Source organism: Acomys russatus, chromosome 17 (assembly GCF_903995435.1).
Source record: "Acomys russatus chromosome 17, mAcoRus1.1, whole genome shotgun sequence".
NCBI classification, from domain to species: Eukaryota; Metazoa; Chordata; class Mammalia; order Rodentia; family Muridae; genus Acomys; species Acomys russatus.
In genome coordinates, this window is record NC_067153.1 from 29,205,389 (window position 1) to 29,232,420 (window position 27,032).

Genomic DNA, 27,032 nt, shown 5'->3' on the forward strand with positions numbered 1-27,032 from the left:
GCACACAATGGACTGAGTCTTGACACATCTCTTTATTAAGACAGAGCCCTACAGACAGGACCACAGGCTAATTCAATATAATCCCTCGCAATCCTCTTTCCCAGCGATTCCAGGTTGTCGTTCTAGCATACTGACTTCAGGTTAGGTTTTTGAGAGAGAGAGAAAAAAAAATGTTTTCAGTTAATATTTCAGACAACTGGCTCCTGAACAGAAATAATAGCTCTACCATTAACACAGGGCATGAGAGGTAACATTTGGGTTTACTTGATGTTGGCATCTCGCAGTTGCATCACTAGAAACTAAAGCGCAAGACGTTCTTGAAGAACCATGCAACTTTTCTTTCCTCCATGGTGTGGAAATGGAGCAGACTACTTTGACCTCATGATGGGATGAGATCCACTTTACTGTGAAGAGGTGGATGCCCCAATTCTTATTGACAAAACAATTCGCGCTACTCAAGAGACATCTCACTAACCCTGCTCCTGATAAGGGAGCCAGTTCTGCAGGAACTTCTGTCAGTCATGTTGTAACCAGCGTTGAGTGACCACCTACAGTTGACTTGAGAGTTACCTTTGGCACATTTGAATGAGAATTAAATTCGGAAACAACCACATCCGCCTTGGAAACAGGCATTGAGAGGACTGGTGGGAGGGATAAGAACCTTGTACGCAAATCTTTAAACGTGCCAACAGCAGAGGGCAGTGAAGAGGCGACTTAATTGTTGAAGAGGCGTTAGGCTAGAAGCTCAGTGGTTAGGACTCCTCAGGAACTAACAACAATCCTTTGGGAGGAAGATGGTAGGAAAGGGAGCGATGATTATATGTTTTTTTCCATTCCAGATAATGAAGAATTTATCCTTCTGGTTCTCCCTAGCTCTTGACAATCTTACGCAAATATGAGTTCGAAAAAAACGCCTTCTTCAATGGGTCCAGGACACTTTGCACATTAATGACTACAAACTCTCCCAACAGTGCTGAGGACAATGCTACGTATACTAGAAAGAGATCACTTTGGGAGCTGCAGAATCTTTGAATAGGGGTTCAGACAATAGGCCAAACGAAAACCCCAGACTTCTTCCAGAAATGGAACAGTGTCTAGGACATTCGGTAAGTGGCTGCTGTAATTGAAACCTGGGGTAGGGGAGCTGGGGTAGAAGAGCGAGCGCCTGGAGGCTGCCCAGAGGCTGCCCCAGGTGTGGCCAGCTTTTCACCGCAGGTCGCAGCTGCCCTGAGGCTAGCCACTGGCAGGAAGAGGCTCAGAGGCAGCGGGATAGCTGCCGCCGTGGTACATAGCTTAGCGGTGCCTTTTCTTTCTTTCTTTCTTTCTTTCTCTCTCTCTCTCTCTCTCTCTCTCTCTCTCTCTCTCTCTCTCTCTCTCTCTCTCTCTTTCTTTTTTCTCCTCTCCTACAGAAATCACCCACCCCTTCCTAGTCCCAAGCCTCCGCTCAAGATCCTCCCACTCCGGCTCCTAAAGCGTTAACCCTGGAGGCTCCGCGCCCCTACCACTAGCGCCAGGGTTCCTAAAAAGGTTGGTCCAGGAGGGAGACTTGGTAGATCAAAGGCAAGGCACACTTCCTGTTACCCAGACCTTATATAAAACGTCATGATCGTCTCCGTTGCAGACACACACCTAGCACTGGCCCAGAGGCTGCCGCCTGAGGTTTCCCGAGGACCACAATGAACAAGTGGCTGTGCTATGCGCTCCTGGTGGTAAGTCGTGGGCAGGAGGCTGCTGACCACCTGGGCTTGGGATCTCCCCTCAGGCTGATGGGGACCAAGCCTCGCTTTCTCAGGAGGAAGCTGGGCTTTGGTTGGAATAGGAAACCTTTTTCTAGCTACACTAGGCTGCTCTGGAAAGTGAGTGACTTTTCCATGAAAAATTCTTACTGAGTTTTTGCAGAGGGGAAAGAGACACAGGAAGAGGAGGCTTCGACGTTTTTGCTTGATTTTTATCCATGCTCTTTACCTTATTTATTTACTTACTTATGTTTTCTATAGTGCATCATGCCTTTGCTTGACCTGACTTTTTTAATTACTGCCAGTGAAGTGCATTGTATATTGGAAAGAGAGGCCAAACTTTTTGAAACTTGTGTAGACCAGCTTGGGTGGGGAGTATAGTCTGATGGGTGCATCATTAGACTGACTTACATACATGTTATGGGCATTAGAGGAAAAAAAATGCTCATTTAACTGGACAATTTACTATTTTAATAAAGTTTTATTTTTCCAGTTTTCAACTTCAATATTGTCAAGAATGTGAACAGACTAATGATAGTTATGTTCCAGAATATATTTAAAAGACTAGACCAGTTCAGCACTAAATAAAGAAGGCTGAGACCTGTTTTGAAATGCTGTTTGGAAAAGAAAGGACTCTCTCTAACAGAGTACATCTCCTTCTGATCCTTTTCTTCTCTTTAAAGGCTTATAAGAACTTTCTGACTTAGGCATTTGGAAAAAATGTTGTTGAGATTTATATACAAGTTTCTCTGTGCCAAAAATGTGTTTTGTTCACAGCAGTGTCCCATGAAACACACGAAGTAACAACTCAGACAGGGAAATCTGTCTTTAAGTGAGGTCGGTGTCTGGGATACTCCACAGTCAGGGTTTGCATTTCCACTCCCAGTTTACACACTGAGAATGGAAAACTATGTAATCTTTCCCTTAGGTCCAAGGACACAGAGACATCCCTGTGTGATAGCAAAGTCACTCAAGAGAAAGTGGACTGGAGACTCTACATGAATATGCTAACTACATGTGTACATATGCAGATGTGTATATGTTTCTAAAGTGTACATCCACTAATATGGATATATGGAGGACTTTTAAAATGTATTTTATTTTAAGTGTATATATGTTTTGCTTGTGTGCCTGGTGCTGAGTGGGGCCAGAAGTGGACATCAAATCCCTTAGAGCTGGAGTTATAGACAGTTGTGAGTGCCATGTGGGTGCTGGGAATGGAAGCCAAGTGCTCTGGAGGATCAGCGAGAGCGCTTAACTGCTGAGCCAGCCCTCCAGTTCCACTCTGGGAGCTTTTAAGGAAATGAAACTTACTAGGGACAGTGAGATGGCTCAGTGGGTTAAGGCACTGATAACCTAACCCCATGAGTCCAATCCTCGGATCCCTGTGTGGAAGGGGAGAACTGACTCCTGAAAGGCATCCTCTGACCTCTGCTCACACTCCCTGGCACTTGTGTACCTGCACTCACACATGATCAATAAACACAAGAATCAAAAGAGCAAAGGACCCCTGAGTACTCGTACAAGTGGTAGTGCCTAAGAACAGTTCTCAAACTGAGCACTCGTGAGCTGTCAGAAAGATCTACAAATACATTATCAGCACCCCCAAAAGGGCCCTTGTATCCCTCCCTTTCACCCCTATGTTCATAGCCAGAATAACCGATACCACAAATCAGTTTGGCTCATACTTAAATTTTATATATGAACCTCATGCACTTTCCACGTTGGCTCCTTTCAAAGTTCTGCTCACAGTCATCACCAGTGTTGGACATGCAAAATAGCTGCTTTCATTACCCTGCAGTACTCTATCATCCTGTGGCTACATAAGGAATTTAATTAACTTAGATTTTGGCTGGTGTAAGTAGCTCCTTGATTAATATGGTCATATTTGGATTCTTTCCAACTTCCTGTATTCTGCCTTTACAGTTCAGATTTTCACTACATAATAGACATTTACCTTAATAATTGCTCCCAAACAGAAAAAAAGCCATTATTTTATAGGTGGTCTACATAAAAAAGTATGCACATAGATACATTCATAGATAATACTCATTTTCGATAATACAACAGTATCTGAAAAGAAAGTCTTAGAAGTGTCTTGACTATATGAATGAATAGGAAGGATCTTGCTCCTTCTTTAGTTTCGAGAGTTGGCTTTATTTTATGAATGGTTGGAAATGGACACATTGTACTTGCATGTGGAGAGGATGAACTCCCCTTTGGTAAACAGAGAGCCATGGCTGTGGGAACCCGAAGCCCTCCAGATATTTTCACTAGACAATGGGAACAAAGTGAGAAGCCAGGTAGACATCCTTCCTGCCCTCTGGACCTCACAGGCTACTGAAAGAGGCAAATGTGGGACAAAGTAGTCCATAATTTCCAACAGTCACAAAAGAGGAAGCCCCAGATGATTGGGGAATTAAAAACAAAAACAAAGCCCTCCTTCATGAGCTCATAAGGGAAGTTGCAGCACAGCGGTTCTCCACTGGCCACTGGTCCAATGCCCACATACCACTTGCCTGGGGAGCAACAAGACTGCATTCCCTCCCTCTAGAGTCCTTGTTTTCTGTAACCTGGCTTCAGGGATATGCATACATTAAGGCGACCTCTGAGGTCTCTGCTTCTGAGCACAACAGGTGATTAGAAGATGATCTATGGCTATGTACATACAAGAAGATACTCAGAGGAGGAAGGGATGACTTCCTGTTCTCACTTTGAGGGAGCAATGAGGTATGTTATTGCTGGAGATGAAGTCAAACCATGCTAGTGAGAGATGGAAAACCAAGTGGCAAAGTATATTCTAGGTTCTTCCATGAGAATAGAAGAGGTAAAGGAGAGGAGGGGAATCCTTAGGATAGGTCTATGGTCAGGGGCATTCCTAGAATGCTCACTGGCACAGTCAAGCAGAGAGCCGTTTTGCAAGGAAGCATCATTCATCATACCAAGTCATCAGTTCCTTCTTTGTTGCCATGCGTTACTAGGTGAGGAGAGAACATCAGTACGCCTTTAGCTGTTGTTAAAATCTCCTACCATCCATCATGCAATAACAGAACACGCCCCGAATCTCTGAAACCCAGCTCTGAATTTGTCCTTCTGTGCTGAAGGGAGGGGAAGGGAAAGCCGCTGTTCTTTGCTCGGGAAAACTGGTGTTCTGGTTTTCCTTTTGGATAACAAGCTTGGAGTTCTGATTTGCACTTATTTTGTCTTCCCTCGCCTTACCCCAGTGGCTGACTCCATGAGCTTGCCTAGTCTTTTTTTTTTTTTTTTTTTTTTTAAGAGTCTATTGATGCTCAAAATGTGTCTAGAAGCAACCGACATATACTCAGCCCCGGGCAGCCCTACCCGTGTCCATAGCAACCTTCCTGGCCTCTGTCACCTAGCAATCTTGAGCACAGTTCCCAATTTCAATCTAGTTTTAAATTGTACTTCTTAGGCTAAAAACCACAGTTGCCAAATACCATTGGTGGAGGAAGAAGGCAGTTTGTGCCAGATGTTTTATTCAGAAAGTTCTAGAAGCCATGATCATGGTTCCCAAAGGGACACTGTGCTCACAGTCTGCCATTCTTGCCTTCCTGTCCACTAGCTAGCCTTCTGGGTTTTGCTCTCAACAGCTTCCAGCCCGCATGCTCCCTCTGCATAAAGGCTTTCTGTGAAAAACACTATTTTCTTTAGCATGGCATTAACCAAGAAAATTTCCTTCAGTCTAGTTTCGACTTTGCAACCAAAAGGAGTGGGGAGGGGTTTAAATACACCAAAACCACCAAAACAAAACAAAAACAACGTTTATGTTTGTCAAGATTAACTAACAGTTAATCGAGGACTAACAGTGTTTGGCTGCCCCTTATATTGCTCTGATGTAGCAAAGATGTCAAAATTATCAGTGAATTTATGTTTTATTCCACAGATCAGAGTTCTTGATGATATTTAGCTTTCTCTTCCATGCACTTATATAATAAATCTTTTGTAATGACCTCCATGTCTCTTGAAAAGAAATTCAGTGCACATATATTTAGCCTACACATATAACTTTTACAAAATCAATATCCTGGTGTAACTATACTATAAAATAGTAATAAAAGGAACATAATTCATAATAAAACAAGCTTCAGTGGACAACATAATGAAGTCATGATATGCTGGCATTTTTATGTAGCATTTCACCACAGACACATAGTTAGGGATGAGCATGGAGGCAGGTCCATCTCAGTGGTGACCCAAAACTTGATCAGGCTTGGCTTTGATGCTGTGGTTTTCTAAAATGGTGAGCCAATCTTGCTAGAAATTTTAATTTCATTCCATTTCCTACAAAATCATGTGTTACTAAATTCCTGGAAATTTTGTTATGAACAGCAATGATGAAAAAGGTACTTCCTGGTCCTTGTTTTATTTCCGCAGCTATGATAAATGCCTTGACAAAAAGCAGCACAGGGAAAAATGGATTTATTGGGCTGAAAATTCCAGGTTGCAGTCTGTTATAGCAAGGAAGTCACTGTGGTGGGGTCTTAAGGAGCTAGTCCCATGCAGTCAAAAGTAGAAAGAATGAATGAATGCATGCAGGCAGGCTCACTTGCTTGCTCAGCTCTCCTTCCCCACTTTTACATGGTTCAGGGACCTCTGCCTAGAGGATTGTGATGTCCACCTTCAGAGTAAGTCTTCCCACCTCAATTAAAGCAAATAAGAAAATCTTTCACAGGCTTGCTCACATCCCATAGTCCAAGGAAACCTGGGTGGTCCTTCATTAATACTCTTGTCAATTAATTCTAGGTGATGTCAAGCGGACAATCAAAGCTAACCATCACAGCAACACATATATGTCTATGTAGATATGTGTATATATACATTTACACACACACACACACACACACACACACACACACACACACACACACATATGCTTTTCACTTATCTTAGTTTTCATGTGCTGCCAATAGGACATTTGAAGGGTCGTAGGGCGTATAACTATTCTGGGTTGTTCTACATACTTAATGGTAACTGTTATGGTATCCTTAGAAACATCCCCATCAATTTCCAGAACATCTCCAAGGATAGAGTGGCAAGCAAAACATGGCCTCCTTGCAAGCACAGATGTCCATCTTCCTCCTTTGCAGCCCCAAGGCCGTCACCATCATGATGGGTGTGTTTGCTGACTCAAATGAACTACAGTGAAATTTTCTAGAGTGCCAGGTAATCTAGCAGAAACTTCCATCATCAACGTTTCAATAGAAAGTACTTACCTAAAGCGTGACTGTGATTTAACTACCTAAGGCTGACTTGGCTATCTTTCAAAATATTAATGCAACCTTCTACTTATCTGGCCAATATTTTAAGTATCACAGTATACATTTCTGCTATGGATACTCAAAACCTCCCTGAAAGCTTTGTCTTAAGAAAGCACAAAATTCAATGGATTTATATTCTAACCCTTGGAGGTGCAGAGTGAGCAAAGCTGGACTGTTTTTGAGCTCCCCACACTACCGGGGGGTTGATGTCTACCGATGTCACAGGTCTCACGGTATTAAAATTGAGCATATTCAGTTTTTCCCTGATAAATGTCTTTTAAAAGATCCCAGCACAGCTGATGAGTATTAAACTCAATACTTTCCATCCCTAGAAGGAGTCTGGACTAGAAATAAAAATAATATTAAAAATCCAGGTCATTACCCTGGAGAACCACAGAGAAAGCTGATTTCACATGGCCAGAGAGCAAAAGGTGAAGGCACCCTTTAAACTCTTTCATAATACGGAGTCTTGCAAACAAAATGCAAATAAGAGCAGCAGTAGCAACCGTGTTTAGAAACGTAAACAAAAATCAAAATAAAATTTAGCAACCCACAATAGCAGGAACTAGTGAATCGGAAATCCTAGCAACATCTGTAAGCCATCTACGCAAGAAGAAAGAGTGAGGTTCGGCCAACTTGAAATAGATACAAGGACAGTATTTTTATGTGACATATAATTAGTTTTTGGAACTCATTACCACAAGAATATTTTGGAATAACTAGCATAGAAAGCCTAAAAAAAAAAAGAATACTTTTAGACAGTTGTAAGGGATAAGAATAGTGTTACAACACATTAGGTAAGAAGCTGTGTGGTACCCTCTCCCTCACACTACTAATGTGGCCTCTGCAAGTGATGGGCACTCTATGCACTCAGTAGAATAATTTAATCCCTGCTTGGAGGTTACACAATTTCCCAGGGGCTTGGGTAAATAAATTTTTCACATAATTTCTCACAAATATCTGAGCCTTCAGACAGCACACAGACAGGGAACGTAAAAGGGGGGGGAGCTATCTCAGTACATAAGGTGCTTGTTATGAAAACACAAGGACCAGCATTTGTGTTCCCACAACCTACATAGTGGCAGGTGGCTGTGGGAGCCCACCTGGGACTTCTGTGCTCACAAGGTGGAGGCAGCGAAACCTCAGAGAAAGTCGACCTGCCAGATAAGCCAGGACACCAAGCTGTGAATTGAGGTGAAAGACTGCATCAAGGAATCGGGTGGAGAGCTACTAAGAAAGACATCCAACTTTGACCTCTACCTCTGCATACATGTATACACACGTGTGTGTGTATACAAGTACATGTACATACATATGTGTACTATGCATATATATATATATATATATATATATATATATATATATATATATATATATATATACATGAAAAGGAAGAAAGAAAAAAATGCACAAAAAGAGACAGATTGCAGCCAGTTTCTGAAGCTTGCTTACATACCATCCTCTTTCTTAAGCACTCTTGTGTTTGAGGACTTGTCACATCTACTATCTGAACAAATTTCAAATGCACTGCAAAGCATTGTTATCTTACTCAACCTGATTGAAACTTGAGGCCCCTGGATTAGTACCGGACTGTTCCTCCCTTGTTAATTAACATTCCGCTACTCACAGTGGATGTGCAGCACCTCTGAACATAAAAAGACTAGCTCCAAGGCCTTCCCCTTAACTCATCCCGTGCCTTGGCCACACCCTCTGTAAAAGTTTCTTAAGTAACCGTAAATAAAACAGAGAAATGTGTAAGAATATTAACTTAGACTTAAAACAAGGCTGTGGATCCTCTAAGCACAGTCACTGCCTTTGGTGACTCCATTTCCTGTTGAAGTGTTTGGTAATAAGTCCTAGTTGCCTTCCTTTGTAGACTTCCTGTTAGGCAGTGGCTCCTTCCTCTGTTGTCCCTGTTCACTTTCCAGTTCCTGTTTTCCGCTTCCCTTTGCTCTTGCGTGTGGCTTTGCTCTGTCCTTGTTCTTTGCTTGGTCTGGGTCTTGCTCTTTTTCATATTCTACACTTCATCGTGGGCCCAATCCTGACTTTGCCCTTGTCCTCGCCTGCTTTCACTGTTACTCCTTGTTGCATCTTAGGACTTGATCTTCCACGTAGTCTCATTATTTTCTTGCTCAAATTCAGAACCATATATGTTTTAATCCATTTCTTATTTAAAACGTATGTATTTTATCCTTAGAAGCTGTTGCTATCAAGAGCCTGTTCCTTATAATATCCCCTCTCCATCAGTTTGCATCAACAGTACCAAAACACAGCAGTGTAATTGGAGATCCCAGATGCAGAGTGACAAGATTCTCTCAAATAGTAAAAAAGAAGGAGTTGGGGGCCCTGATTTCTTCGTTCTGTCCTCACTTTTGAGGTTTGGCGAGTGACCCCCATCTATGCCTGTGCTAAATAGAGGAGCTGAGCTGAGTAATATATGGAATATCTGCTGTAATTTCATCTCAGATTTTTTTAAAGAATCAATTACATATTTGCCACCTATCTCAAATATCAAAAACCAAGTAGAGTTGTTTATCTATGAAACATTACAGTAATATTGTCAATAATCTCTTTTTCAATTGTTAAAAGTTTTTTTTCCTCCATTGGTCATACCTAAACAATGAAGCAATTCTGATAAGTCAATGAAATCAGCTGAAGAAGACTGTTTTTGAAATGTTATCTACTTTTAGATAGCATAATAAGCAAAATATATAATTGAGGGTCATACATTAGTCTTTTAAACCAAAACCATTCACTTTTTCTCATTCTCATCATCAGCTGGCATGCATACAAATCGACAATGTGGCCAATTTTTTTCATTATCTATATAGTTAAAAGCCACGTTCAGACATTCTCCCAGGACTTTCTGAAGAGGTGTAATTATGGTCACAAGCAATCTCCTTAGAGTCATTGGGTAAATTTTTCTTTGAATCTATATTCACAAAGAAGTGCTTGACAACTGCATGCTACTCTTTGGAATAAATTTCAAACCTTTAGACATACCAAGCATGGCCTGGCAAGACCACTTCCATCTACATTTGACTAATACACCAGCTAAAAGTCAGCAGACCTCTCGTCCCACACTCTGCTTCTTGTATTGTCTTTTAATTTCCAGGAAAAAGGAAAAAATAGTAAATAAATGGTCTGTGAATAATTTTTACTGTGTGATGGTATAGTCTTTAGTGTTTTTTTTTTTTTGTTTGTTTGTTTTTTGTTTTTTTCTGCCAAGCATTCTCAGTTCTTCTTTGCAGATAGTTGGTTGGGAGTTCCAGTCTAGTAAAGAGGAATGGGAGCGAAGACTATGAATTCAAATGATATCTTCACTTCCAAACTAAGCATCTTATTGCCATTGTTACACCCTAAATTTTCTGCAGTTTTTGGTTGTTTGATTTTTCTCCTCATACTTCCACACATAGAAGTAATTTCCAAATATTAACCACACAAAAAATCTTTGTTTGACTGTTGACAGACCAACCCGGACAGACCACAAGTGAAAAAGTGTACCTTTAGTATTGATTACAGACATTGAGAGTTTGAAGTTGCTTATTTGAACATAATAAAACCCAAGTCATCCTGACTGGCTCAACACCCCCACTCTATGTGATGCCTGATACACAGTAACTGTGAAGAGCACCACAAAGTGAAAGCCATGGTTACAAATATTCACAAATAAGGACATCCTTCCTGAAACCGTAACAGGAACCACATTGTTACATATTGCTATTAAGTCTCCATACCTTACAAGAATAAGTTTCTGTTTTCTAAGCCTTGAGTCCTGAGTCCAGGTGGTAACCGCCAATTATCTTGACAGATGTTTTCAGTCAACCCTAATCCTTCCCCGTAAAAAGAGACCTCAAAAAAACCAATAGGGGGCTGCTCTTTGAAATCTCAGCTGGCTGGCCAGTCTAAATAAAGCTTGCTTAAGCAGACACCCATGGACATGTTTCCTCCACTCAGGTCAAACACTTTCTTTTGCTGAAAATTAAAAATGTAGGCAACAAACATTACAGAAAGTCTTAGCTGAGCTGCAAAGTAGAGCTACCATCAGATGCTTAGCAGCAGGTGGAACTAAACCATCAGACTCTACGAGTATCACCAAGCAGACTATATGTGTTCTCTTCCCTTACATTCAACTGGCATTTCCTCTGTGAAGTTTCATTCATCTGCATCAACCTACTTAAATGTCCACAAACAGTGAAAATGTAAAATAGAAAGACATAGTACATTTTACAGGCACTAAAACATCTACAGGTCACATATAATATTCCATATTTTTTTCACAAAAAAATCCTATGATGCAGAGATTCTCAGACTAACCTTTCTCACAAAGGTTACCAAGATGAGAATTAAAAAAAACAAAAAAAACAAAAACAAAACACACACACACACACACACACACAACTGTTTCTGTTGTAGAACATGCTAGTATCTAACCACTAAGTCCAATGTGAAAAATACTAACCAATCAGATAAAAAGACTTTGTGCAGCTTAATCACAGAATATTCAGCTTGTGTGAAGGTGGAACACAATAGGCCTCTAGGGTCAAATACTTAGAAAAAGTGGTTCTACACATTATTTTTTCCTTCCTGGACCCATTTAGCGTTTAGCTCAAAGGGCTTACTACTTTATTTTATTTTGCAATGGTTCTTATACTACAGGTGGATCTAAGGCCAAATTCCCTAGGTGACACAATGTAAGGCAAGAAACTTTTATCTTATCAGATGGTATAAACAGAAGGATGAAAGATCAAACATATAATGGGAAGGGTGGGAAAGAAAAGGGGGTCAATGCAAGAAGATGTCTTACTGAGGATCTATAGCTTGGCATAAAGTGTAACTAATTCTCCAGTCTGGCCCATTCGGTCGATGCACCCTGTCAACTACTTCATCAATGGTTGATAGAGAAATAGTTAAATAGATGAGTAGATAGACAAGTGACACATACATGATGTTCTACTTTCCATCACATTACAGTAACTTTCATGTCTCTATCTCATAAGACTAAGAAGCTTATTCCCAAGACAACAGCAGGAAGAGTAACAGTTGTTAAAGGCTTAGTTTCAGGCAGTGTTGGGTTCGAACTCTCAGACGTATGGAAGTTTTGTCATCTCTGTCTAGTCTCTCAACTCTCTAAGACTCAATTTCTTCATTTTATAAATCTTTAAAGTGGAGCTAATCATATATACTTTGAGGTGACTGTGGAGTATAAAGGAAAGTTGCATTCAAAGAATGGGCTGAGGCCACACCCTGCTATACAGTACAATTATAATATAGAATGTTGTTATCATTCGTGTCATACAGGATGTATAGTACGCGCTTCCAAACATGGGCAGACAGTGAATAGTTACAAATTTAACACAGATGTTATTTGACTCCCTTTTTTTCTTCTAGCTTTTATTTCACTTTGCCACTAACATAACTTTACTTATGTGTCTCCTAACCATGGCCTGTGGCCATGTGTTCATTAAAGGCCAATAGATTTTCTTAGTCAGAAAAAGGATCTACAAGGCACTGTGAGCAAAGTGTTATCTTCCAAGGAAAGGGCTATAAAACACACTGTAATCTTAAAATTCTGTTCAGAAGTATCAGCATAGCAAATAGTTCTCAACCCCAGATGCCAGCGTAGCTGGAGAGCCTTCATGGCCTAATGCTGGCTGGAGCTTGTCAAGGAAGGCTGAGTAGCAATAACCAGGCAAAAGTGCTACCAGTAACCCTGTGAGGTTGTTTCCCAGAGCTGATTTTGTGTCTCCAATAAGGCGGTTAACATGAGACCAAAAGAAGAAACATTAGAACCTAAGGACCCAAGTATGTAAGATTTCTATGCTGTGGTGTGTGTGTGTGTGTGTGTGTGTGTGTGTGTTAACCTGTATCCACAGCTCTTTTTTCTGAATGTTAACTTCTTACTTTCTTTTTTTTTTCTTTCACAAGTTGGTTAATCAGTAAAATGCTAACCACCTATAACACTTTTCCATCACAGCAAAAATCTCATAGGCAAATCAGTTTTGTTCATTGTGACTGAATCTAAGCATGAACAAAACCCTGTTAATAAATGTTAATGCCTTCAGAAAACTAAAGGGAACCTCTGAAGTACATAAAAATTACATTGAAAGTTAAATTTTACCTGAAGACTGTTCTTCATCCTTAAGGGAAGCAAACTCACATCAAATTTGGCCCAGTAATTCTTCTAATAAATCATAGTTGTTTGTGTTTCTTCTTCCCCATTTGCCTGGGAAAGCAGTTGGCACCAGACCACAGATGTAGAGATGAAGAGCTTTAATTCATTTGCTTACTCCCTTACCTGGAGACATAACCCTGAGCCAAATAACTGGCTAGCGTGGAAATTACTAAGCAGGCTAGTCCTCAGGAGGGGACCTGAGAACAGCAGATAAACCTCTCTAATGGATTGCTTTTGTTCACAGAAGCCAAGTACAAATGAAACAGTGCTTGCAACACACCATTCAAATGGAAGATGCCTTAAAAATACCTTCCTCTAGGCAAGTTTCTCACCTCTCTCAGTCTACAGACAAGAAAATACAGGCTCTATGCTTGTCCTTGCAAATCTATCCTTTACATTTTAGATAATTACCTGGGCTCTGCAATTCCTAATTATCTGAGTTTTACACAGAAGGCATCCAACCTATCTACTGGATTGAGTAAATATCTAGATATATTACAGTGTTGATATCTGTACAAACTCATACCAAGAATTCAAAGAATATGGAGACAAACTTTTTACTATCTGAGTCTTCTAAGAAAAGCCTTGAATTGCTTGGTGTTACCAAGAAAGTAACACCATTGAGAAGATACTGAAACCAAGTGTTTATTTTAATAAGTTTTATCATTTATGTTACAAAGAATTTTCATAAACTCTCAATTGTATGTATTCTGGATGCTTCCTTTAACGACTGAGATGAACTTGAAAATGAAAATGGTTTACAAATCGACCAGACGGTTAGCTAACTCTGGACAATCCTCAAATAGTTTTCTGTGGCAAAGATCATGACGAGGGATTACAAAAGGAACTCCCAAACCAAGTGACTATTTCAGGCTCTGCGTGGGATGCTTTTAATGAATCTTCCATAAAAGGAAACCCACTGGGTCATTCATGGTTCTGCAGACCATAGAGCAAGCCCCATAGTATGGTACTGTCTGTGTTGCATAATGCAAAAATAAGCTAGCCAGAGGAAGTGTACTCTTTTGTCCTTTAGGAAGTCATAAAGTCACATAAACCAATAGAAAGCTCTAGGCAAATTACTTGTCATTTGAGAGGGACTGGAAGACATAGGTGAAACTGAAACATGGGGATTGGTATAAAAAATTCTACATACTAGAGGTTGCTAAATAGAGGAGAGGGAAAAGTCTGAAGGGTATGAGACCAGGACATTTGTTTCTGAGTTCATTGTTAACTACATTGACAAATTCAAGAACAAACAGGGCAATGATAAAGCTAGAAAAGACTCCAGAGAACTAGTTCAGTCTCCCCATCATCTTCACTCAGTTCCACCTCTGTTAATGTTTGGTAGGTAAGAAAAGATAGATAGGCTTGGAATAGAAATTTTTTAATCTTGTAACAACATTAAAAATGGAATAGATAGACTATCCTATGCTTTCTAGCTAGACTTTTAACTGTGTTTTCAGGAAAAGTTATATGGAAGCTTCTAGAAGAAATCCCAGACTGGTAAGAAGAACTGGACTGTAGGTCTCTTAGATTTCTTTAAGTACATGTGATTAGAACAGATAATGGCTCTATGGGAAATGGAATGAGGACAAAGAAGAAAATAATAAAAAACAGAGAAAGGTATACTTAATTTCTTTTATAAATCAAAAATAAAAGATATAAAGAAGGCTTCCTTTTTATAAAAATCACTTTCATGTTCAGCAGACATGTGAATCTAAATATGTGCCTCAGCCTCTGCAGATGTTCAGAATATCTGAAGACTGCATTACACAGGAATTTATTTTTAAATCCTCATTAGGTTTTAAATCTTATCAGTAGGCAAAGGAGCAATAAGTCATGTTAAAAACACGTCTCTGTCATTGCTCCAGGAACTGCAAAAGGAAGTGAGAACAGAAACTGAGAAGAAGGGCTGTATTGACTGTGCCCATCCCCTGTCCACACACCAAGTCCAGAAACTCTGTGTGGGAACTGGGGCTAACCAAAGATTGAGACCTAGCTATTCAATTTTGACCACACAGAGTTTTTACTTTTACTAAAGTAGATTTTTTTCCAAGTAAAGCACAGAGGTCCAGTTGAACTTGCTGAAAAGACATCTGTTGTTCCTCAAAGCCTTCTGGGCTTTAAAAATGGGAAGATGGTGATTCTACACGGTAGTCTTGAGGAAATCATCTCTCCTAATTATTCCCTAATTCCTACACCCACACTTTGTCAATTCCTTCTTCTCTCTGAATTTCCTTCACCCAAATTACCCTGTATCTTAAAAAACTAATTACTTCCTGTTATACTGGTTCAAGGAAACAATATGATGCTGACTTTCTAGAAAAATACAAATTTTATTAATATTCTTGGTGGTAGAATCTTGAGTGTGAAAAACTCATAATTGAAATATTTTATATTTTGACTGTTAAAAATGATTTAAGAATAACTGCATATTCTTTAAAATCTAAGACTCCTAATCCCCAAATTCTAAGTCCCCAGTTCTCCAAAATCTAAAAGTTCTTAAGCACTTACATGAGAGTCGAGAAGTTTTGGGTTTTAGAGCATTTCCGATTTTATGTTTCCAGGTTAGAAGTACTGAGCCATTGTTGGTATTTCTGTGGCTCTGTAGGCTGAAGCACATGAGCAGTTGTTACTGTTTTTTGTTTGTTTGGTTTTTTTTTTGTCCCATCCCATCTTCATCACATTTGAGTAATGGAAAAGGGGTCAATACTGATGAATGAATGAGCATTCTTTTTTATTATTTCTCTTTTTAAATATGCATTTATTTATATTATTACACATATGTACAAAAAACTATGTACAACAAGAAGAATCATGAAATAATCAGGAATTATATAAATGTTGCTTTTATAGTATAGTGTTTTGATTATTTGTATTTGGCAAACCAGCCACTGGGCAAAATGTACTTGTTTTGGCTACAGACAGAAGTCTGCCTAAAAATGGGCAAGCTTGAGTACAGGCAGAGTCAATGGCCAAACTCTGCCAAGGACAAGGTAAGCAAGTCCTCAGTAGTTCCTGACTCACAGATATGTCTATTGGATAGATTGGGCCGAAAGGCTGAAGATGATGCTCCAACATTATAGAGAGTTTTGGGTGACTGTTCAGGTAGAAAATTGTCTCTGTCATCTTCTCATTTTGGAAGCTGCTAACATGTACTTCCTGTATATTCAGGTAATTAATTTTATGCCTGCGTAAGTCTCTGATGGGGTTGAAGACCAGATAGCTTAGTTTTAAATTAGCATTCTTGATCCCTGTGGAAATGGGTATAGGACAATGAGGAGAAATATGGCTTGGTACAGCACTTGAGATAGAAAGCCTCTCTAGCGCTGTGAGCCAGACCTCCTTAAAGCGGACAGAACCCTCAAAAGTGGCTTTCCAGGAAATCTAAAGTAGCAGCAAGAGAAAAAAAACAAAAGTATGTCTCATTGCTTTCATATGGGTTTGCATGTTGTGTTAGGAAAACCTCACGCCATAGCACTGGGGGTTGGAGAAATCTTGGAACCGTGCCTCATAGCATATTCAAATCAACAATCAGCCAGCCAGTCACTTCATATTTGCTTCCTTTAAGCCAGTACATCGCCTCAAGGAAACACAAGAACATGCTTTTTTTCAGGACCCCTCAAGTCATGGGGTGCCCTGATGAGCCAGCAGGCCTGCCTTTCCACTTTCAGCTTGTTGGTTGGAGTACCTCACATCAAAGCACTGTAAAAAATTCTCTCTGCTAAAAGATACATCATCCTGGGGATGTGTTTTGGTTTTTTTTTTTCTTTCAGTTTATCAGCTCATGTGGTCTAAGATACTGGCTATGTTCAACTGAGAAGGGAATGGAGTCACTTAGATTAAAATATTGAGTGCTCATGAAAGGGACTAGTCTTCCTCACCTTGACTGCATCTGAATTAACAGGGAATGCTGTTTCTCTAGCTTTCATGCTATTCCCAGGTGTGTGTGTGGTCATGAGTGGGGGACATTTCCTGAGTTCTACAAGCAAGAGCTCAGAAAAAAGTATTGTGTTTGGTTTGCTTCTTTCCCCAAACCTGTAAACAGTTAGTGTTGATCCCTGTACCAAAAAAACAAACAATAAAAACCAAGCAAGCCACCCTCTACACACAGAGGACACTGCTTTTTCTGAGACCATGTTTCCTGTAATTACTGTGAAGTTGCTCTTTAACATTCTCTGTAGACCTTTGGGGATGGAGAACAAGTGACAGCCTTCATGTACCTCAGGTCCTCCAGAATGCATCATTCCCTGTTAGATCTTTCTTTTGCTTCGCAGACTTCTTACCATGATGGATGGTAACTTTTGAAACCATGCTTTCTCCCTGATGTTCATCCCAGTTAACCCCAGGCAAGGCAGTCATTTCCTCATCTCCTAGATGTGTCTTACCTATGCCAGGCAAGATTGTTAGCTGGCATGCTCATTGGTGAAAATGCCAATTAAAAAATACTAGGACTGGTGGGTGGTAAGCTTATGGGCACTGTCCTCATTTGTGTCTCAGCAGCCCAGTCCTTGTTCCTGACTCCTGGTGGACATTTTACATGCATCTATTTCATTAATAAATGAATGAGTGAATGAATGAATCATGTTATTAATGGCCACTTGTAATCATGTACTTTTTCACTTCATCAACTCTTCATTATTGCTTTTCATCATTAAGCCCTAATTAAGGAAACTAAAAGAGCCATTATTTAGTCCTGAGTCCAGCTACTGTAACCATATTAGCAATTACATTCTGTCCATCTTCTACACCGTGTTTCCCAATCTCCTTAATCTGCTTTTCCATTTATTTTGTAAAATAATGCATAGTTTCTAACATTCCACACATAATCTTACTGTATGTGTTTTCTTCTCTAATCCAACAGTAAACTTCAAGGCGCAGAGCTTCTGAACTGTTTAATTCAGAACTGTCTTTGGAGTACTTAGCACAGTCTGGTCCACAGTAACTAGCAAAGTCAATAAGAAAACAATTCTTAGTATGGTCTTCCTTACATCAGAATCAACACAGTACTTTCATTCATTTGTATTGCTAATTCCCAAGCCCAGCTTCCCACCAATAGATCTCCATTTGGACAAGGAGTCTAGCTAACTTTGGTGTAGCTATTGTGAGAGTGATCACTTCATCTACTCACTAACCCAGAGACAATCCTGAGACCTAGTGTTAAGATAAAGTCCCTGAGGTCAAATGGTTATTTAGTGGTGCCCCAAGTGTCATTAGTGTTAGCCCGGGCTTTTTAATGAGTCTGCATCAAGTTGTTCATCTGTTGTTGTCTGTCCTCTTGGGTACTGGAGAATCCACTGGAAGCAAAGTCACAGCTTTGGAACTGTCCTTGTATAGGAGCTCCCAGGAATGGCAGTATGGTTAGGTAGTAAGTGACTTATGATTCAGACAGTGCCTTGGCACAGAGTGACCACCCCATTTTCCATTCTAATGTAGCACTGTGTCTCTTCCAGCTCCTGGACATCATTGAATGGACCACCCAGGAAACCTTTCCCCCAAAGTATCTTCATTATGACCCAGAAACTGGTCGTCAGCTCCTCTGTGACAAATGTTCTCCCGGCACCTACCTAAAACAGCATTGCACGGGGAGGAGAAAGACGCTGTGTGTCTCTTGCCCTGACCACTCTTATACAGACAGCTGGCACACCAGTGATGAGTGTGTGTACTGTAGCCCGGTGTGCAAGGAGCTGCAGTCCGTGAAACAGGAGTGCAACCGCACCCACAACAGAGTGTGCGAATGTGAGGAAGGGCGCTACCTGGAGCTGGAATTCTGCGTGAAACACAGGAGCTGTCCTCCAGGCTCGGGAGTGGTGCAGGCTGGTAGGTATCTGCTAGGATGCACAGCAAAATCAATTGGGACCATTTTCAGCCAGGCAGCAGCTAGATTAAGGGACACTTGTTCCAGTAAAAGGTAACAGTACCTCTAAGCTGTGTACCTGGGTTGTTTCCAAAGGACCTTTCTCAAAGCAGTACTTGCCACTACAGTGTACTTTAGTGAGGAGTCTCAAATGCAGCAAACTGGTCCCTAATGAGATGCGTGATGGCTTGTTCCATTTTAAAAGACCTTGGTCTGAGTTGCACTGCGAGAAGCTGATCTATACTGCCACGTTTCACTTTGGCTCCGACAGCTTCAGTCTGCAATGCTTTTTGATAAACATCAGCAATGTTAATCTATACCAAGAGAATAATTATGCAGATAGTAATGAGACTCTGGAGTACTAACAATGAGAAGTTATAATTAATTATGTAAAAATGGCAATGATTAGGGGAAACACATTCCATTATTAAAAATGAAGCTGCTTCTCCCTTTGGCCTGGGAGTTGAATGTTTGGAAGAATAAAGACAGTAGCAGCCCTCTAACCAGCTTATTCTTTATCTTAAACAAAACAGACTGTCAAGCCAACAGGAAGTCCTTGTGTATAAACAAGGGCTTTCTCTTCTCACATTCCCAACAGCATGGGCTGAGGCTAGTGAGAAACTTTGAAAGCTGAAACCCACATTCCTTTTCTAGCACGTGCACAAAGCAGCACTCTAGACTGCAGCTGCTTGTGGCTTAGGAGAGTGAAGAGCATCCACTTAGCGGGGAGAAAGAGTAATGCCGATACTTCTTGATAGCTCACTTTCAAGCAGGATGCCTCAACTCAGCTCTTTCTATTTAAACTGGATCGTTCTTTTCTGTGGAAGGCTGTTCAGTGTGTCTCTGATGCCCTGTGGGTCTACCAACTAGCTACACTCTGTAGGCCTCCTCCTTCCATTGTGTGGAGCTAATTTGCTCTTGGTTGAGCAGTCGTGACCTAATACATGAATTTCCTGTGATAAGTTTTGCGTTTAGATAGCCAGTATTTTAGGTTCGGAGGTTGACGTAGGAAGCATATACAGGGGAAGTAGCAAAGGCCCGGGGAGTACCGTCTCCAAAGAAACACTAGGATGATGACATGGTTGAGTCTGAACCAAGGGTACATAGTGAGCCCCAGGCTAGCCTAGGCTAGGAGTAGGACCATATCTCAAGAATGGAAACAAACCAAAAGCAAACCAAGTCAGTTAATCAATCACTGTCTTTTGTGGTGAATCTTTAAAAGAGTGACCATTGCAGGAGAGACCACGGTAACACTACTACATTGTGAGTTTGAAGGAGAAAAAACTGTTAGCTCCTACTTTTTCTTGGTTGGTACTTTGGGACTCAACACTATACCAGCCAACCAGGTAGAAAAACTCAAGCCTACTTTCTCCAGTGCAGTGAGTTGTGTTGACTCAGATGTAGAAGTTAAACATGCACTGTGTTGCTCAAAAAGTGAATATTGTGGAAATAGTAAGGTTGTTGCTGTCAAAAACATGAAAATACTTCTGTAGGGTGAAGTAACAGGTTATCGGAAACACATTAGAACAAAGGCACACATTCTGTTCTCACATACCATGGTGGAGTTTATTTAATCCCGCAAAGTTTTTAAGTTCTGTATGGAAAATAAGAGATTTCCAGGCCAAAGGGAAGGAAGGATTCTACAAAATATTTGATAACTATTTTTTTTGTTGTTGTTGTTTTGAAGCCAGTATTGCTTCGTCTTCCTTCCTCGTATCCTCTTGCTGGCCAGTCCTCCACTTCCTGTCAAGTTACTTTGGGCAGTTGTAGTGAATTACAATTCTTCTTATCATTGTGGTGTTCCACATTTTGCCTGCCAGGCTAGACATTTGTTATCTCTACAGATGCCAACAAGGCAAAAATCATTACTTAGATGGTTACACCTTTTTTAAATACAAAAGTTTCATCAATTTTGTTGTAATTTATAATAAATATGCAACGCAACAGATCTAGTATGAAAGGAGATTTATTGTGGGAAAGGGGGGGAAGAAAAGGGGAGGGTGTCCATGACAGATAGAAACAGAGACAGACAGAAGGAGAGAAACCTAGAGCGACACAGAGACACACAGAGAGAATGGGGTTTAGGGAGGAGAAGTGGCGGGTCTTTTTTATCCATCACACACCTGGAAGGCACCTGGTGGCAGCAGGTGATGACCTCAGAGGTTGCAGGGTCTTTGAATGGCAGGCCGTAGCTAATAGATTTTAAAAGAAGTCCTATTCAGAGAGGTTATTAGATGAAGCCTACAAACAGATTTTATCTCTATAGCTGTCCTTCTTGAAGTCTGCTTGTTAAAGAGTTGGAAAGGCCAATTCATGTAAGGAACTATTTTATACATATGACCTTCTTGTTAGGTGAGATCAGAAAACTCAAGCTACAAACATGAACCTTAAGAAAGATACCATTTCTTTTTGTGTAAATCATGTGGTAGTTGGCAAATGGACACTTGGGTCATCGCAGTCAAGTCATTTTTTTCTCAGATGCCTAAATATTTCTACTTAGGGTGTTGTAGAATTTAGCATGGGGTAGGGTTCCCCTTAAGGAGAGGGCTGTGGTAATGAAAGTATGCTGGAAACCCAAATGAAACAAATTTTGTTTTGTGAGAGTGGTTCTTAACACCTCACTGTAGTGTTGAAACAGCATTTATGGAAGACTTTGAAGCCATGGTTTCTTCTCCTCCCCATCTCTGCAAGCCCTTTGTCATATTTACAGGTCAATGAATCATCAGTCTTTTTGTAAAGGAAGAAATAGGAGATGAGACTAGAACCAATCTGTTTCACTGCTCCCCCACCTCCTTTTCTTTCAAGAATGGGCAAAAGATACAGTGAAGTGGGAGGAGGAACTTTTTAATAAATGAAATTTAATAACTTTCCGTAGCTTTCATTTGTCTCTTTTGTGTTTGTTATCTTGCATGAGCCAGAGTTGGCCCGTGCAATCTACATTTCAATACTGAAGTCTAAATCTGTTCAGCCAGCTTACACTAGATGGAGATATTTTCATATGCAAATACACTATAATGTGTGCTGTGTTCATGCATAATAGAGTCCAGGGTTTGAATATAATTATTTTTCAATCACATCTCTATTGAAAGTTTCTTAGAGTTTTCAAAACCAATGATGTCTTCAAAGGTATTAAATGCCTCAAAAGAATGAAGTAAAATACCCTTATAGTTACCCTTCCTAAAGAGTTAAACAGGCTGTTGGCTCAACAGTGCAAACAAATGCTATATCATCCCCTGTTTAGTCTGTAGCTCAGCCTTGGGGTTTGACTTGGGTGTCAGCAGTCACTTTTACCACCACCTTCAAGAGTTTATTGCAGTGTGCCATTCTCAAGGTTAACACGTCTCACAATTAGGAGCCAGGAGAGAAATGATTGGAATTTAACGGTGCAACATTCAATGGGTGCTGATTTCAAAGAGTGACAGTAAAGCAGACACATGGCAGTTATCTTGATGATTTTTTTTCCGGGAATAATTGTGCGAAGAATACGGTTGACAAGCTTGACTAGTACTTACCTCATCGGAGGCAGGATGAATGAGTACCCCACTCTTCTCTCTTTTCATCTCCCATTTCAGGAAAATTTTGTAGGTAACGGCACAACAAGCTTGCATGGGTATTACAAAAAGGGGAAAGAGCCCGAGGGGCTGACTGTAGAAGTTTTGTGATCTCTGCCTAATGAGGTGAAAAATGGAAATTCTGAAAGTTTCCTGCAATGCATAGTGGCCGTAAAAACTTAGTGAAAACTCTGTCCAGAACTGTGCTAAGTCATTGCCTACAGAGAAAGAGTTGGGGAGGAAGGTGCTAAATTTCTGGGTATTTTCCACAGGAACCCCAGAGCGAAACACAGTTTGCAAAAGATGTCCAGATGGGTTCTTCTCAAATGAAACGTCATCAAAAGCCCCCTGTAGGAAACACACGAACTGCAGCGCACTTGGCCTTTTGCTGATTCATAAAGGAAATGCGTCACATGACAATGTTTGTTCCAGAAACAGAGAAGCAGCACAAAAATGTGGAATAGGTAATTAATTATATCCCACATCACCCTGTCTGCTTATAATTTCTGCATGTTCTCCTCCTGAGACGAACACAAACTCAGTTCACATTTCTTGACTTTTAACTGTCTTAACAGTTGCTGAAACCTCAAACTCAAAAGAAGGCTCCAGAACAAACAAAACAAGACAATAACAAAAACTTGTACCTCCTCGTGCATCACAGGGACATTGCTAAGCTGACCGTCAGCATTGCTGTAACACTGATTTCAATCCAGTAAAACCTATTAGTGACATCAGACTTATTACTGGAGCCAAAATTAGCCAACTTCAAATTGTAGAATTAACTTACATATTTTTATTACCTCTTAGACTATCTGTATTAGCTAAAAAAGTAATTGGCAACTAAAATGACATAAATTCAAGAGAAATTAGAAATGAAAACTTGGCTTTATTTTCAATTGTATCCATAGATTTGTTACATAGAAGCTCCAAGGTGCTTTGGTTAAGTTAAATTCTTTATATTCCTGCAGTTACCACATATAGATCTAACCACGCCCTGCTGGCAAGCCAGTTGGTGAAATGTGTCCCCATGCTCCTTCTACACTAACCTCGGTATTTCGCTGTGGGACTTCCACACCAGGGATGTGTGCTTTCATGCATCAGGTCAAGCTGACACAGACCAGCATGACTCTCCTAGAATAGCTTCCTCTACTACACAGAAACATGAAATATATGAATGAACATAGGTATATTTTATAGTTCCAAACAACTTCCAGTGTTTTTTTTTAACCATGTTATCAGGTGTCTTAATTAATTTAACCTTTTTCTTTTCTTATCTAAAAAGTGAAAATGAAACAAGTGAAGAAGAGTAATGAGAAGAGTTGATTCTAGCTTTAACATTGATTTTACTTCAGCTTACATTTTATTTTGCAACTAATCGAGCATTTAGTATATGCCAATTCCTTCACTTTCTAAGTTTTGATATTTCCAAAAAATCCCACTGAAATTCACTTAGAAAAAATGTAGATGGTTAATGTTTACCACTCACCTATATACCCCCTGCTTTGATTTCATTGATAAACAACATGTCTGCTCTACGGGCATTAAATAATACACTGTTATGATTGCACACAAAAATAATATACTATTTTGATTGGTTAAGGTTTTTCCAGGGAATGATTTTGTGTTTTGGCTTTTCTTTGACACTGACCTTGAGATATCCTGTAGTCACTAAGTAACCTTTTAGCAAAGTGTTAATATCTACACTAAGTTGTAGAATTTTTGTCAATATTTGTGTATTAAATTCTCATTAAATGCTTCTTAATGCATACACATTCCCCAAAAATGACAAAGGAAAACAAAAGAATATTGGAGCACACACACACACACACAGTTGGTCCCTACTACTGTGAGCATCCTAAAGAAAACAAGTTTATTCAAATTCCCATTTTAGCATGCTGTCTCACAGAAAATTCAGCTTCCACCCTCATTTTACTTGGTTTTGTTTTTGTTAGGTAGTTAAAGTGCTCACTGAATCTTGTTGTTTTTCACTTTCCGATAGATGTCACCCTATGCGAAGAGGCATTCTTCAGGTTTGCTGTTCCTACCAAGATTACACCAAATTGGCTTACTGTTCTCCTGGACAATTTGCCTGGGACAAAAGTCAACGCAGAGAGTGTAGAGAGGATAAAACAGCGGCACAGCTCGCAGGAACACACTTTCCAGCTACTAAAGCTCTGGAAGCATCAAAACAAAGATCAAGATATGGTGAAGAAGATCATCCAAGGTACCATCTCCTTAAGCAGATTAGTCAACGGGGCAACCAAAAACCCCTGTTTGTCATAAAGTGCAAACGGAACTAGGAAGTGGGATGGTATTTTCTTTCTAGAATCATCATGGTACTGATAATTCCTCACTAGGCGATAGCATAGACACAATCCCTGTCACAGGTGAGGATGTTTCTGCTCTCACCTCGGTGCTGACTAAAGAAGAGGTATCCATGCCACTTGTAGGGTTAGGCTGGGAGGGATTAGGACTCTGCCCACACATTCCTGGGGGCTTTCCTCCTGTCACATCTGCCTAGACGGTCCTTGGTCCCTAGGCTCCTGCTTCACATTTCACCCTCTGCTGTACTTAGTAATTCTCTTCAGAGGCACCAAGTGTCTTGCAGATAACCTCTCATTAATCCTAACTATATTGCCTGCGTCTAAATTGCCATCTTAGTAACATCTATGGTGAGGGTTAGTAAGAATGTGTAAGCCTTTGAGCTTCTTCAAAGAAAGGGCTGTCTAAAAGCCTGTGCTTGCATGTCCTAGTGCTTCCTGAAGAATGTCTTTTAGAAATAGTGTGGAGAAGGAAAAAGGGGGCGGGGTGTATGGAGCAAAGGAAAGAAGAGACTCAAAGGAGGAGAGATGAACTTAAGTCTGTATAAAAGTTATGCAGGCCATATCATAAACGTGCCACTTTATGATATACAGTGGAAAGAATTCTGACTTCCGTTACCATCTGGGAAGCCATGCCACAGAGATGAAGGCGGGTTTTCTGAATGCAGACAGCGAGGGGCAGAATAGATCCTGCTGGGCCCAGTGCCTGACAGGGTTTCACTGCACCACCCATAAAGCTTTAGCTATGGGCAGTCAGAACATGGTTCAGGAGACTTAGTCCTGTTGACAGGCCAGCACTTTTTCTTATGCAAAGACTAAACTTTTCTTGTGTTTCTGGCAAAGCAAAATTATTCTCTGAACCTATAATTAGCCCCGAAGCAAAAAGAAAAAGAAATAGAAAGCCAGGAGCTGTCAGTATGTGAAGGGACCCAATTTCCTGCTTTATAAATGAGAGCATTGCAGCCCAGAAAGATGAACGGAGTTGCCTCAAGGCTCACAGATAGTAAATGGCTCATGTCGTTAATGGAGACATTAGTTACTCCTTCTTATGTTTATGCCCAAGCTCATTGCTGAAATGCCCTCCAGGCTATGTGTTTGCTGCTCTTGCGCTCCCATTACTGACTTCCCATATCTGCCGCACTTGGGTGCTTCTCTGGCACTATGTATATTTATTAAAGACTAGTTAAAGTGACTCTTGTCAAGTAGGGCCAAGGTTAGATGCTAACTCAAGAAATTTCCATTATAATATAAGGGACCTGAACACTTTATTTTGGATTACCCACCCCCCCCCCCCCATTGAAATGCTGTGATTTTTGAAGTTGTAAATTTTGCTGGGAAAACTGAAAGTGACGAGTCTGTGATTTTCTGTTGTTCACTGTCAAAATCTGAAGCTCCTCACAAAAATGTTGCATGCTTCCAATAGATTGTAAGTTATCCTATTATATAACACCAAATAATATCACCTTATTAATCAGAATTATCTAGAGGCCACTTAAGCTACCTAAGGAAGAGCATTTTCTTAAAAGGAAGTTATGAATTGTGTGAGAGCGCTTGAGGCCTCAGATGAAAGGAAATGACGTGAGCATCTCTTTGGTTCATGCAGACATTGACCTCTGTGAAAGCAGTGTGCAGCGGCACATCGGCCATGCAAACCTCACGACAGAGCAGCTTCGCATCTTGATGGAGAGCTTGCCTGGGAAAAAAATTGTCCCAGAGGACATTGAGAGAACGAGGAAGACCTGCAAGCCGAGCGAGCAGCTCCCGAAGCTACTCAGCTTATGGAGAATCAAAAATGGGGACCAAGACACCTTGAAGGGCCTGATGTATGCACTCAAGCACTTGAAAACGTACCACTTTCCCAAGACGGTCACCCACAGCCTGAGGAAGACCATCAGGTTCTTACACAGCTTCACCATGTACAGACTGTATCAGAAGCTATTTTTAGACATGATAGGGAACCAGGTCCAATCAGTGAAAATAAGCTGCTTATAACTAGAAATGGTCAAGCTGGGCGTGGTGGCGCACGCCTTTAATCCCAGCACTCGGGAGGCAGAGGCAGGTGGATCGCTGTGAGTTCGAGGCCAGCCTGGTCTACAAAGTGAGCCCAGGACAG

At 40.5% G+C, this 27,032-nt stretch overlaps 1 protein-coding gene across 1 annotated transcript; it reads left to right on the forward strand.

Annotated features, from left to right (window-relative positions):
• Positions 1-716: 716 nt before the first annotated feature.
• On the forward strand, positions 717-26,919 carry Tnfrsf11b (TNF receptor superfamily member 11b). Its single transcript, XM_051159684.1, has 6 exons — positions 717-1,106; positions 1,622-1,709; positions 18,644-19,010; positions 22,871-23,062; positions 24,598-24,822; positions 26,523-26,919. The coding sequence occupies exons 2-6, from the start codon at positions 1,677-1,679 to the stop codon at positions 26,909-26,911; spliced, it is 1,206 nt and encodes a 401-aa protein (XP_051015641.1). The 5' UTR covers positions 717-1,106; positions 1,622-1,676; the 3' UTR covers positions 26,912-26,919.
• Positions 26,920-27,032: the final 113 nt, after the last annotated feature.

What these genes read in the sequence shown, in the direction of transcription:
- Tnfrsf11b (XM_051159684.1), top strand. Translation starts at nt 1,677, where the DNA reads ATGAACAAGTGGCTGTGCTATGCGCTCCTGGTG. An exon ending in TGTGCTATGCGCTCCTGGTG is followed by an intron (nt 1,710 to 18,643) that starts GTAAGTCGTGGG and finishes TGTCTCTTCCAG; the next exon opens with CTCCTGGACATCATTGAATG. An exon ending in CTCGGGAGTGGTGCAGGCTG is followed by an intron (nt 19,011 to 22,870) that starts GTAGGTATCTGC and finishes TATTTTCCACAG; the next exon opens with GAACCCCAGAGCGAAACACA.